The sequence below is a fragment of the Magallana gigas genome, chromosome 9 (genome assembly GCF_963853765.1).
Source record: "Magallana gigas chromosome 9, xbMagGiga1.1, whole genome shotgun sequence".
Taxonomy (NCBI): domain Eukaryota; kingdom Metazoa; phylum Mollusca; class Bivalvia; order Ostreida; family Ostreidae; genus Magallana; species Magallana gigas.
Genome location: NC_088861.1, coordinates 30,256,873 through 30,270,082, shown reverse-complemented (window position 1 = coordinate 30,270,082; position 13,210 = coordinate 30,256,873). Strand labels below are relative to the sequence as shown.

At 32.9% G+C, this 13,210-nt stretch overlaps 1 protein-coding gene across 2 annotated transcripts; it reads right to left on the bottom strand.

Moving 5' to 3' along the window:
• Positions 1-1,798: 1,798 nt before the first annotated feature.
• LOC105341153 (transmembrane protein 181) lies at positions 1,799-12,726 on the bottom strand. 2 transcript variants are annotated; one of them, XM_034477489.2, is made up of 14 exons: positions 12,403-12,726; positions 11,220-11,323; positions 10,405-10,475; positions 9,950-10,040; positions 9,686-9,825; positions 9,058-9,177; positions 8,647-8,727; positions 8,119-8,218; positions 7,054-7,181; positions 6,552-6,701; positions 5,244-5,346; positions 4,805-5,029; positions 4,307-4,373; positions 1,799-3,964 (listed from the first exon to the last, which is right to left on the bottom strand). In XM_034477489.2, the coding sequence occupies exons 1-14, from the start codon at positions 12,534-12,536 to the stop codon at positions 3,889-3,891; spliced, it is 1,590 nt and encodes a 529-aa protein (XP_034333380.2). In that variant the 5' UTR covers positions 12,537-12,726; the 3' UTR covers positions 1,799-3,888. The 2 variants fall into 2 exon arrangements, with proteins under 2 accessions (XP_034333380.2, XP_034333381.2); XM_034477490.2 differs by lacking the exon at positions 12,403-12,726 and adding an exon at positions 11,765-11,890.
• Positions 12,727-13,210: the final 484 nt, after the last annotated feature.

The following is a 13,210-nucleotide window of genomic DNA, read 5'->3' as shown; positions in this document are numbered from 1 at the left end:
GATTATGATCCATATTTTACCACTGCACTAGCTAACATAATGCGAGTCTGTTGTAAATGCTGCCAATTTTTAGGACAGTTCATTGATGCATGGACTTTCCACCCACAATAGGTTAGACAATTGAACTAGTCCACAGGACTAGTGTCCTATTTGTACATGTATAGTTACATATTAATTGTATATACCGTGGTACATGTAAATATTTAAATCTGTCATATTGACAGTTACTTATATGTGTATCTTATATATACATTCGTTATGTACAATATACATAGAATTAATTTTGTCATATTGACAATTATGTATATATAGTGTAAATTAATAGTCTAGCTAGCTTTATTAATAAGGCCTCTGTAGAATTACTTCTTGTCACGTCATATCTGGATTTTTTTCTAGCACAAAGATCTAACTTGTACAATGAAATCTGTCATGTACATGTTCAATTGATATACATGTATTGTAAAAGCATCATTATATAGAGGCTGGATAAAGGGGGCAATGGGTCATCATAAGGTGGTTTTTTGGTTGTTTTTTTTAGAGGGGGGGGGATTGGGTTAGTTGTATACAGGACTTTTAATTTATGCTATTCTACGTCTATACTATTCTGTGCTACATGTAGACATAGCTGGCCTCCTTATTAAAGCATAAATTAAGATATCTACAGTAATATAAAACCCCAGCCTCCATTTTATATCTTAGGTACTGAAGATGCCATTAGCTATATAGTGTTTCATTTTTGACAGTTTATGGTCGTCTCTTTAATATGAATTTTAATGCTTTGTAGTTTGTCTGATGTTCTAGCTAGATCCAATATTTACCGGAAATAGTATTAGCATTTTCTAATACAAATTAAAGGTGCAAGGAAGGGGTAGGGTTAGGAAAATGTCGAAATGCAAAGATGTCATTACAGCGTTGATTTTGATATTCATCAATGTACTCTATTGGCTAGCCAATATTTATTTAGCTGCATGCATTGTTAATTTTTACTTTGAGCATGAATGATCTGCATGTTATAAAAAATGAAATTACTTTAATATGTTGTCATCTTTTACCTGTAATTAACAATCGAATGGTACTTTCACCTGATCACTACACAACAACACAATTATCAACAACTGATAATTGAGAAGATAGGCTTGATATGAACTTGCAGCTTTTGGAAAGAAGTTTGATACTAAATCCTGTGGTTAGTAAAAGATATTGCATCGTATGTGGGATTAATCTAAGTGCAATGAACATCTAGAAGCTGTCATTGCAAAAGTTAAAAGATGTGCAGTAAATAAATATTTAATACAGTGTATATTATTTTTAATAAGCCATTTATATTTTAAACTTGAAATTAATAGACAAGGTTTTTATTGAAATATTTTTCTTTTATTTATAAATATCAGTTTTATATAACAGATTGCTTTTCTTGGCATTAGATATAGTTCATTTATCTAAATATACCCAAATTCATTAAAACTTAAAAAAAAAAAAAAAACTACATGTATTAAAGTTGGATTTCAAATTCATTGATACAATCATAGAAAATATTAAAACTTAAAAATGATATTATGTAGACAATGATTTCTACAATGTATTATTGTGACTGATGAAATATTAAACAATACATTTCAATTAAAAAATAACTGTAATTAGTGTATTTTTATACTGCAAAATAAGTTAAGACAATTTTGTGACAAATAAATACATTACATGTGAGTTAAAACCATAAACCTATTTGTAAGTATCATATATATATGATACTGTTTTCAAAAAAGAATACAATTAAAAATCAAAAACTCAATGAAACCTCCGTTACTCATAAACCTTGACTTTATAATGACTAAAGAATAAAAAATGCCGGATCATGTAACCAAATAATAATTATAATGTTCACATGATTGTATCATTTTCATAAATATACATCCATAACTTCCATATATTTCAATGTGACTAAAACCCAGACATGAAGTGCATTGTTCCTCTTGGAATAAAGTTTCCTTTTGGCTAAGTACTGGTACATTTACATAACTACCAAGGACCACCATAAATGTCCCAAGCACTGGTAGTTTGTATGACACCACTGACCCAAAATCACACAAAAAACAAAATATTTTCACCCAAATACATCTACTGTATACAGGGTTATTTTCGCCCCCTATATTCATTTTCCCCTTCAATTGCAAACGATTTTGACCCGTCTTAAATTCACCAAGAAAAGTACAGCTGAACTGTGATATCTCGAATACAATGGATATGTTGAAGTGATTTTTAAGTCCCAACCACTTATTTTTGAACTATTTGACCCTCAATATCTTGAATACTCAGATATCTCGAAGTTTTTAAACACTCCCATCTAGTTTGAGATAACAAAGTTTGACTGTATATGATAGAAATTCTTTCCTTAAACTTACACAGTAATTTTAATTTTAAAAATTGTTCTGAATTCACCAACTAACAACGACGGTGAAATTAAGGGTTGAAAATCAGATGGGGACAAATATCTCCCTGTATACAGTATATTATTCTATCACGATGACGCACTATACAATATCACAGGAGCTAGACCTATTAGCATGATTATTTACATGGTAAAATGTATTTCTGTCGACCTCTCATACTAAAACTTCATTGCACAACAAAGTAAAACAATGGTTTCAACAATAATCATACCGCAATAGTACTTTTTACTGATAACAGCTACAAATAACTGCAAAACAGTATGTCTTAAGTTTTTATATACAATGTCATGTACATGTATTGCCTTTTACCTTATGTATTACCTTATGTACATGTTCTGTAGTTCAGAAGTATATGAAGTCTACATGTATTGTTCAAAATCACCCATTCTTGATTTTTGTGTTTTCATTCCCACTGAAATTCCCAATCCAATGCTAATAAATAAACCCAACTGAATATAACATTAGTGTGACATTCCTGATTAAAAACCATGTGTTATCACAATTGCCGATAAGCCGAATAAACCAATATCCCCATGTTTAAATTACTGTGTACAAGCAAAAGTGATAAAAAACAAATTATATGGCAAACACAGTAAAATCTTGTTATGGCAGATACATATTCAGCATTTGTAATTTGAATTTCATTTCCCCCCCGAATTTTGATTAAAATTATTTTCAAAAATTAAAGTTACCATTTATAGAATAAATTTTTTAATTCATTTAAACATATATGTATTGACACTTTAAAACCCAGTTTTACTGCACAACCAAGCAAAAATTGTTGGAATGTGTTACACAAATAAAACAATGGCACATTTGCATCAACTTGATAAATATGTACTCAGGAAATGTAAATTATGATAAAGAAATTCAAAAAGTGTCAGATCTGCCCCTTTCTCAATAAATAATGAAAATAACCGCTTTACTGCATTACCAACCTTTGTGACCATATAAACAATATTCAATTTCATATTCAGTGTATCCAAACATAATATATACCGCGGTACTGGTAAGTACAAAATAATCTTCGTTAATAAATTTGCATAAATTCTTTGAACAAAACGCTGTAAGTTTGAACACTGTTGAATCCTGAGAAATAAAACTTTTGACGTCTAACAACATGTGTTCTTTGATGTACACTACAATCACTCCAATGTATTCTGACATATATACATGTAACAGTGTATTCTGGCATTCAACAATGTACTCCGACATATAACAGTGTATTCCAACATACAGTATAACAGTTCCTCATACTGAATTGGATTTCATCTTCTTAACATGCAGATTATCCCTCAACTTTGCCTTCAAGTTTTTTCTTTTGTAATAATTAAGTAGTCTGGATTTCATTTTGATCACACCTAACCACTCTATTTTGGTCATAATGATTTTTATTACTTTGTGGTATTTTTCACACTGGGTAAGAGTGACTTCAGTAACCTCACTGGAACGTCTCCTCCTCGTCCTGGTAGCGATTTCCTCTCCGAGTCGTCAGGCTGATCTCCTCAGCATCCGACCTGAAAATTTCGTCATATTAATTATCAATGGTTTACAAAACTGTGAAATGAAAAAACTTTTTGCTTCTTTTCTTAGAACAACTCTTTGGCTATCTTGACCAAAACTGACGGAATTATCTTTTCTATTTTCTAGCCTCTAATTTTTTTTAGAGGTCCGTGTTCACTCTGCTTCTGTTTTGTACTTTTCCTTTGGATTTGAATGCTATCACCACATGTCATTTTTATATAGCCTATGTTTTCAGAGTTGAAAAACACACGAATTATATTCAATACCTGTTGTTTACATATCAGTATTTACATAATTATGCTTAATATGATGTAAATTTTAAACTAGACACTTACCCATAATGCACCTCTTCATCAGAATCATTCAACATGGATAAAGCAGGATTGTCTTTAAAATTAGTTTCTGTACAAAACAACATAACAATCTTATAATTATCAAATTTAAATGTTTTATTCTCGACTATTATATAGGATTGTTACATATAGATCATTTAGCAATAGTCCATGCATGGTTTTGTTAAAATTATAGCTCTATAATATCTACAAACAAAACCTTCAAAGACTTAAAAATTTCCTCATAATACCAAAAGAAAACACAGATTGATGTATACAAATGTTCTAATTAAAGTACTAATATATATCCGGTTATTTTTGCTATGATTTAATTTTACATCACACAGAAATTTTTACAGGTATTGTTTGCTATAAGAAACATTATAGATTGTAAAAATTACTCAAGCAAATAAAAAGTTACATATAAATATTTACCCTATTTTTGCAAATTTTGTGGCCAAGAAATAATACGGATAACTTTGTGTTCAGCTTTTCCCTTACCATACTGTGCATTTTTGGAAGGTGAGTACACAAAGGCCATTGTGTACATGTAGAAGTTCAGAAGACCGTAGAAGGCCACAAACTCAATGGAGTTCTCGTAGTTAGTTGAAATCTCAGCCACAAAATTATCTTGTAGAGCGGCAGCACCAAACTTCATCGCCGTAATGGCTATACTGATGGACAGCACGACCAGCATCAGAAAGGTCATGAACTTTAACCTCAAATCTGGTCAAAGAAGAGATGGTGAGGAAAAATTGGTTTAATATTACATGTAATTCAGAATAAAACTTATCTGAAAACTACATTCTCTAATAAAAGTTACTCTAACTTCCCTACAGGTACATTAATTGAAATTCTCATTTAGAATGAATTGAAACTCTGTCTGTTAGGGTCAATTTAGTCCCACAATATGAGAAATTAAAGCTAAATGAAAACTTACCAAAGTAAGGCATGGCGCGCAGCTCAGCATAAGCTCTGACCAGTAGATAAAGTAGATATAACAGATACAGGCCTCCCACAATGAAGAAAAAGATCTTAAAACCCTGAAATCAAGACAAGTACAGCTTTATAAGTCATGGCAACTATCTCCATTTTTATTTGAGCTGTATGAAACCACAAAGTGTGTGAGTAGAAATACATGTAACACATTACTACATGTAGAAGCAATAAGAAAGTTCATGTCTTTTTACTTCTTTCATCAAACAACAGGCACTGTTACATATACAAAATACATGTCTAAGAAATCATGAATATAATACAATATTTGCATCTACCAAGTATTATTCCCTCTATTTCTTACGAAAACTTAGTTAATTCATAGCTTTATAGAAACAGCCAGACTGAAATCTACACACCCCGTTTATCGATTGGTCGAAATCTACAGCGGATGAAATTGAGAAAAAATTGACAGGTCTGAAATTGACACGCCTTGTTTATCATTTGGTCTAAACCTACAGCGACCTACGAAATGTCACGGACTGCACGAAATAATCATGACGATGTTAGACTCAGTCTCACAGGAGACGATTTGGCTATTTCTTTTAGCTGATGTACTTATGTACGTTAACAGTTATTAAGTGAATTTTACTTACTTTTCATAATCAATTTATTAAATAGTTAAAAGAAAAATGTTAATATAAACAATAAAATGCTTTCTTTGGTGATTCATGCGGGTTACTGTAAATGTAATACATATGGCTGTGTATTCTATTTAGCGTTTTTAGCGGAAAGCGGCTTCCGCTAAATCAAGTACATCGCTAAATGCAATGCACATATTTATAAGAACAGTTACATTCAGGAGTACGCTAATTTAAATCAACGCTAACCTGTTCAAAAAATAATTTCCGCCAAATATCGTACACGCCAAATACAATACGTTTACAGCATGAAGGTAGCCATCATTACAGAAAAAATTTACATAACCCGCTAATGTGGGTTATGTATTTTTTCGGCAATGTCGCTACCTTCATATCCCAAATGAATCACCAAAGAAAGCATTTATTGTTTGAATGTACCATATGTACAGGTACCATGATAAATGAAGCTACCCAATAGATATCTTAGCCCTGAAAAACTTAAAGGTCAATTTAGTTTACCTAAATATATTCTAAAAGACACAAGTCATTCATTTGGGTCAAGGTTTAATCAATATATAAATGATTGACAATTTATATCATCATCATCTGTCTCTTTCTCTCTCTCTCTCTCTCTCTCTCTCTCTCTCTCTCTCTCTCTCTCTCTCTCTCACCGTAAAGTTAGTGGTGTCCAGCCTGTAGAAGTAGGTCGGGTCCTGGAGCTCGTTGTACTCCTGCCACGAGGCGATGGTCACCGCGGATATCCAGATCAGACCCACCACCACCAGCTTGGGCAGGTAAAACCGCATGAACCGCCGGTCTGTCTGCAAATATAGAGGCTCCTAATAATGTCTGTATAAATAGAAACTCCTAATAGTCCGGAATTAGGAAGAATTATATTCTTATTAAAAAATAATTCATTTGTCAGCCACATAGAGTTTGTTTTGGGTAAACAAGTTTGACTTATCAGACTTTTAATTTAACACAGCAATCCCAAAAACACCTGAATAATTCCAAGACTAACCATGGAAAATACTTAATGCTGTCGGTTAATACTGCAATCACCATGAGCAAATAGCACGGTAACTATTTCACAATAAAAAAATGATAAAATAGCACGCTATTTTGCTGTTATTTTACTTAGAAAAAATACACAGAGAGGAATTACAGACACACCTGTCTGACTCCATGATAGATACACAGCCAGAACAGGAGGAGAGCACACAGGAAGGAGGCCTGGAAAATGGCGTCAAACATTCCAGGGACCCAGCTGTTCACCAGGAATGTCAGCGGAAACAGGGGGTCTGTAATGTAAATACCCGGTATGTAATCATAAATGTATAGTGTTGTGTACAGCGTATAATGTAATGCATAATCTAATGCACAGTGTGATTACTGTAGATTCCTAATAAAACGCGAGGAATTAATATCCGCATAAAATCGCGAGAAGCACCCTTCGCGGATTTTAAAATCTCGCCATTATTATCTGAGAGTTCAGAACTATAAGAAATAGGGAGAAAAGTTCCACGTTCGCGATTTTACATTCTCGCGATTTGATACAAACCAGCGGGATCGCGGAATTACGTACTCGCGTAATGTAAGGAATTTACAGTATTTAATGTAAATAAATGTAGAATGCAATCTTCATTTAAAGAAGGTACAGTTAAACACGCTTATAGCCTTACCATTGCATAATGTAATGCAAAATTTAATGCACAGTGCGATTTATATTTAATGTATATTAATGTAATAAATGTATATTATCTATACCTTCATTAAAAGAAGGTACAGTAACACATGCTTATAGCCTTACCATTGTAAAAGATAAGTAATGGTAGCAGAAGAGTTATCCATCTAATAATGTAATGCATAATGTTATTGTAATGTGTAATGTATAATGTAATGTATTATAGCCTTACCATTGTAGAAGATAAGTAATGGTAGCAGAAGAGTTATCCATCTAATAATGTAATGCATAATGTTATTGTAATGTGTAATGTATAATGTAATGTATTATAGCCTTACCATTGTAGAAGATAAGTAATGGTAGCAGAAGAGTTATCCATCTAATAAATAATGTAATGCATAATGTTATTGTAATGTGTAATGTATAATGTAATGTATTATAGCCTTACCATTGTAGAAGATAAGTAATGGTAGCAGAAGAGTTATCCATCTAATAATGTAATGCATAATGTTATTGTAATGTGTAATGTATAATGTAATGTATTATAGCCTTACCATTGTAGAAGATAAGTAATGGTAGCAGAAGAGTTATCCATCTCTGCTCAAACGACCAATCCCGCATGGAGAATTTTCTGAGAGAGTGGGCATACACACACTGAAACATACAGCTGTATATTAAACATAGTTATACATGCACAGTTATTTATGAGTACATGTACAAAAATTTTGTACAAAATATACTGTTTCAGGGCATCATAATTTCTGTTTTGAAATATCTAAATCACTACCAACAATTCGTGACTGAGGACAAAGCATTAAAGTCAAAGTGAAGATTTCCATGAATTAATTAAATAGAATTTGGCTATTTCCATTTTGGATAAGTGACGTTAAGGGTTTTCCCCAAAAATATATTTATACTGCAATTCAGTACCTTTTTTCGAAAAAGTTTTCCAGTTGAACATTTTTACTTAAATTAAGTGATTGCAAAATACACAATTATTTCCCTCTTCAAAACATTTCCCTTCTAAGAAATAGATTCAAATTCTGCTAAATTGGAGCAGTTTGCATGGTGAACACACTTACTGTTACAATAAAAGTGAGGAAGAGGAAAGTAAATCGGATCCAAATCTCTGTGTTGGTGAAAGATGTGTTGTAACTTTTAAACTGGAAAACAATATCAAAGTACTGTTCAGTACAAAGTCCAATGGCAGTCATAACATTCATCAACAAAATTCAATGAATTAAAATAGCAGGTGGGATCTTCAACTACACTTACTGGACTATAATGATTTCATAAAATTCAAGGTACAGTGTACAATTATTTATGGCCAACTTACTTTGTTGAACATTTTGCATTACAAAGTCTAAGTGCGTCACAGTTCAAGTTCATTCTTCAAGTTCAAGTTTTAATGAAACTGAAATGAACTGGTTCTTATTATTGATTCATTTATATGCAATAACCAATGATAATTAATTCAATCAAGCTATTCTTACATGGAAAATAATGTCGCTGAAATGAAACTTGCTACCCTCCAATCCATAGAAGTGTATCGTGATGATGTAGCGGTAGTAATCTAGGTATCCCAGGTGAAGCAATATCAAATCATCACATTTCTGAAATATAAACATGTACATTGTAAAATAAGCAGTTTATTGATTACATTCTTTTGAATGTAAAGAACTACTGTCATCAGGTACTAGTATGCAAAAGGCACATTTTTTAAGTACAGTGTAATACTGTGTCAAGTTTTTGAAATTCACCTAAATTATCAGACACCAACAGCTTTTGCTTCCTGACTATGTGCTAACTCACTGAACTTTGTGGGGTTGTTTTCATGAATATCTTAATTTAATCCACCAATGAGGAAGCAAAAGTATGGACTGAATAGATTTTCATTACATTACAAAGTGTGATGGAACCAATCAGAACTGGGTATGACCTATTCATGAGAACGAGAACAACTTAGTGATTTGGCCCAGGTTCAGGGAGCAATTGTAAGACTAGCCACAGGTTTCTGATATAAGAAATATTTGTGAGAATGAAAAAAAATTAAGTGAGCTTGACAAATGGTAAGGAAGCATTGCCATGGGTTTTCAACCACAGAAAAATCGTTTTACTCACATGAGAACATCGAAGCACCCTGGTTCGGTTGTGTGTCTGGGAGTTCAGTTCCGGGTTGGGGGCGGTGGAGAGCAATTCTTGGTCAGACTTAAGTCCCCTTATCTGTACACTGACCGTGAATGGCTGCTCAAACCGAGACCCTGCAAAGAGAAAGGACGAATAAGTGATCAATCTAAAGTACTGTATTTTATATGTCTTTGATTGTACATGCTAAGAATTGAAGCAGTTATGGTTGTCTGAACTTGATGTGAACTATTTCCCTACCTCCCTGGCTGTCCGTATTGATATCTGCAATTAGCCACAGCTGCTGGTGAAAGGTTGACATTGGGGGCGACTTCAGAACAAACGGCCCTGTCTTAAATACAAGCAAAATAATTGGAAGGTCATGTTTAACGTATTAAAAATATCATAATAATTTATTGTTCTCGAAAACAGTATTAATTGATTTTCAATTAGTGCGGTCACACTACTGAAGGCCCATGTTTGTTGACACAAACAATCTGTTTACAATAAAATTGCCAACTCACAATTTCCATTCTATAATATGTAACAGTTTTGTCAAACCAAACTTATGGTTTAATACAATAAATTGCTGTATACCTGTGTTGATTTATACCTGTACCTCCCTTTAAACTATACCCTACACTGATATACAATGTATTGTATTAAATTGTATTATAACTGTTTACTGAATTACAAAGACCTGAATAATTAAGTACCTTCTTGTTGATTCCACTGGAGTTGGGTAAAGCTGATGAATTCTGGGATACAGTTTCAATGATGGGTGGTCCTACAATGGCAAAAATTAGTCTTTAGTCATTAGTCTTTAGTCTTTAGTCATTAGTCATTAGTCTTTAGTCATTAGTCTTTAGTCATTACTCTTTCTTGTTATAAATATTTCATTTGGTCTGATAAGTAAGCTTTGATGTAAAATTCATGAATATGAACAAATTCTTTACACAATATCTCATCATTTTATTCACTTAATTTTCAACCATTTACTTTTTGTCAAAACTAATATAAACTGAGTACTTTGTTTCATATTCTTTCAAAGATTCAAATTAATTATTGTTATCTAACTAACTGCATGGGAGAGATATAATTCAACAAGGTTTTTGAGACCTAGAACCAAGATTTTTGTATCAAATGTTTCATTTTGCAAAATTAACCTGTTTTTTTATGTCTCTTGTATTTGAGTGAAATAATAAATAAGCATTGAAATCGTGAATATACTGTAGGCTTGGTTGTAAATATCCTGAAATAGTCATTGTGAATTGACATTAGTTTACAGTATACTGTGGAATTATTCCTTTTCATTGGGCGAATGTTTGTGGGTATCCAAAAATTTCCTGGTTTATAGGAACGAAATTTCATTGGTAGTGTAATCGGGACAATTTTCATAGATATTAAACAAATGCTTGTATATACGTTCATGGGGATGTAAATTTGTGGGGAAAGGCCATGAACATTGGTCCCCCACAAACAATGATATGACTTGATCCACGGTACCTGGTATATTTTATCAAGGTCCTACCTGCCACTCCTACTAGAACACTGATTCCGAAGCAGATGAAGAAGACGATGTAGACCATCACAAACTGGCGCTTGCTCAGGGCATAGAGCCTCATCTGTACTGAGCTACAAAAAAAAAAACAATGAAAATTGAACAACTTAATTTATATATATATAATATGAATTTTTCGATGAATGTTGACTAACATGAGCAATATTTTAACATTTACTAAGCATCTGACAAATAATTTGTGATGGTATATGTTTTTGTATAACAAAAAGTACATGTATATAAATTTCAATTATCAAAATCTAAGCTAAAGGAGAGAATATAAGAACATGTTGGATAAAAATTATTTATACCCGCATTATGTAGATAGGTATTATATTTATCACATTTTAAGTCTCTCTCAGTTTTTTTGCTCTCTCTCTCTCTCTCTCTGAAATCAACCCGTTTCAGAAACGGTACACCCCGGCACTATGACAGTGCGGGAAACAATCTGAGAAACTTATTATATCCGGTGTGGATATCTCATTTGCATTTAAAGACGTATAACATCATCTTACAATTCGATTTCTTTTGCCATGTTGGCAGATGATCCGTCTTCGGCCAAGTCAATATTTATATTGTCGTCATTTGTTTGGATGTCATTTCGGAAGTGGCATCTGCTACAGTGGATTTTACTTTAAAGGAATCCCGAGTCCGATTTTAATTTTGACAGCTGTTTAAATAATCGTCCCTGCTATATATTTTATATACTAGTATAGCTAATTATAAGAATACACTTTTATACGATGGCTAGTAAATTGTTACTTAATTTTAAAATTAAAAAAAAAGTTATGAAAATAATTACATGAACTTCATATCAAAATATTATTTATCATAAACGCATTTTCAATAACCTGAAGAACCCCATCATAAACTAAATTTACATTTACTTTTATATTCTAGGCAGTAATCAGTTGGTAACTGGGTAATGACGAGATTCTCCCATGAGAAAAGTGGGCGGAATGTCATGCTTTGTAACGAGGATGACAGCCACAATCAAAATAATTAACAAATCGATATGAGAAACACGGGCTTTCAATTTCATTCATTCGTGAAGTATACACAATGACATAATAAAAGTAAGATGCGTTGCAATCATATGTCATTCCATGTCCGAAACGTTAATATTTTATCCTAAATATTCTGTAATTCTTACCGCTCGCATCGGTCATGATGATAGGTCGGCGAAATATAACGCGCAAATGCGCTAAAGACATCGGAGAACTGCGATAGAAACGCGCGTACGTTGTTACTCCACGCCGGGGATGAAAAAGAGAACTCGTTCTCCATTTTTGCCTCTGCATAAAATGTTCCTGCAAAAACTACATCATCATTTCCATCACGGTACACCGGCTCTTGCGTTTAGGTTGACGATTCCGTCATGTTTGGTCGCCATTGTACTGACGATGGTAGAGTTTTAACTGTACATAACCAATATCGATTTATTGGAGAATTCCCTCTCTCAGCCTTAGTTAACGCTTGGTTCAGAATCTGGCGGATATTTACGACATCGAGGCTGCATGGAATAAATCGATATCTCAAAATATAAATATGAGAGAGAGAGAGAGAGAGAGAGAGAGAGAGAGAGAGAGCAATTATTTTGATGAAATTTAATATCTTGCATGGGTTAATGAGGTTTGCTTGACATAACTACAGGTATATATTATATCACAAGTATTGGTTTTCCTTTTGTCGATCTCCACGCGGGAGTTAAAAAGTCAAAAAGTTAACCTGGATATATGAACTTATTTGGTCACATGATCAAATCCTTTTCTCACTTTGGTGATTCATGCGGGCTATGACGGGGTGTGTGTGTGTGTGCACGTGTGTCAATCAGTAATGTTCAGGAGAGAACATAAATAGGCATTGTGCCTGCTGTTCAATCCATTTCAATGTATTTATATACGTGAATAAAATACTTCTTAAATTAAATTAATCAGTAATGTCACGTGCATTTGCTTGAA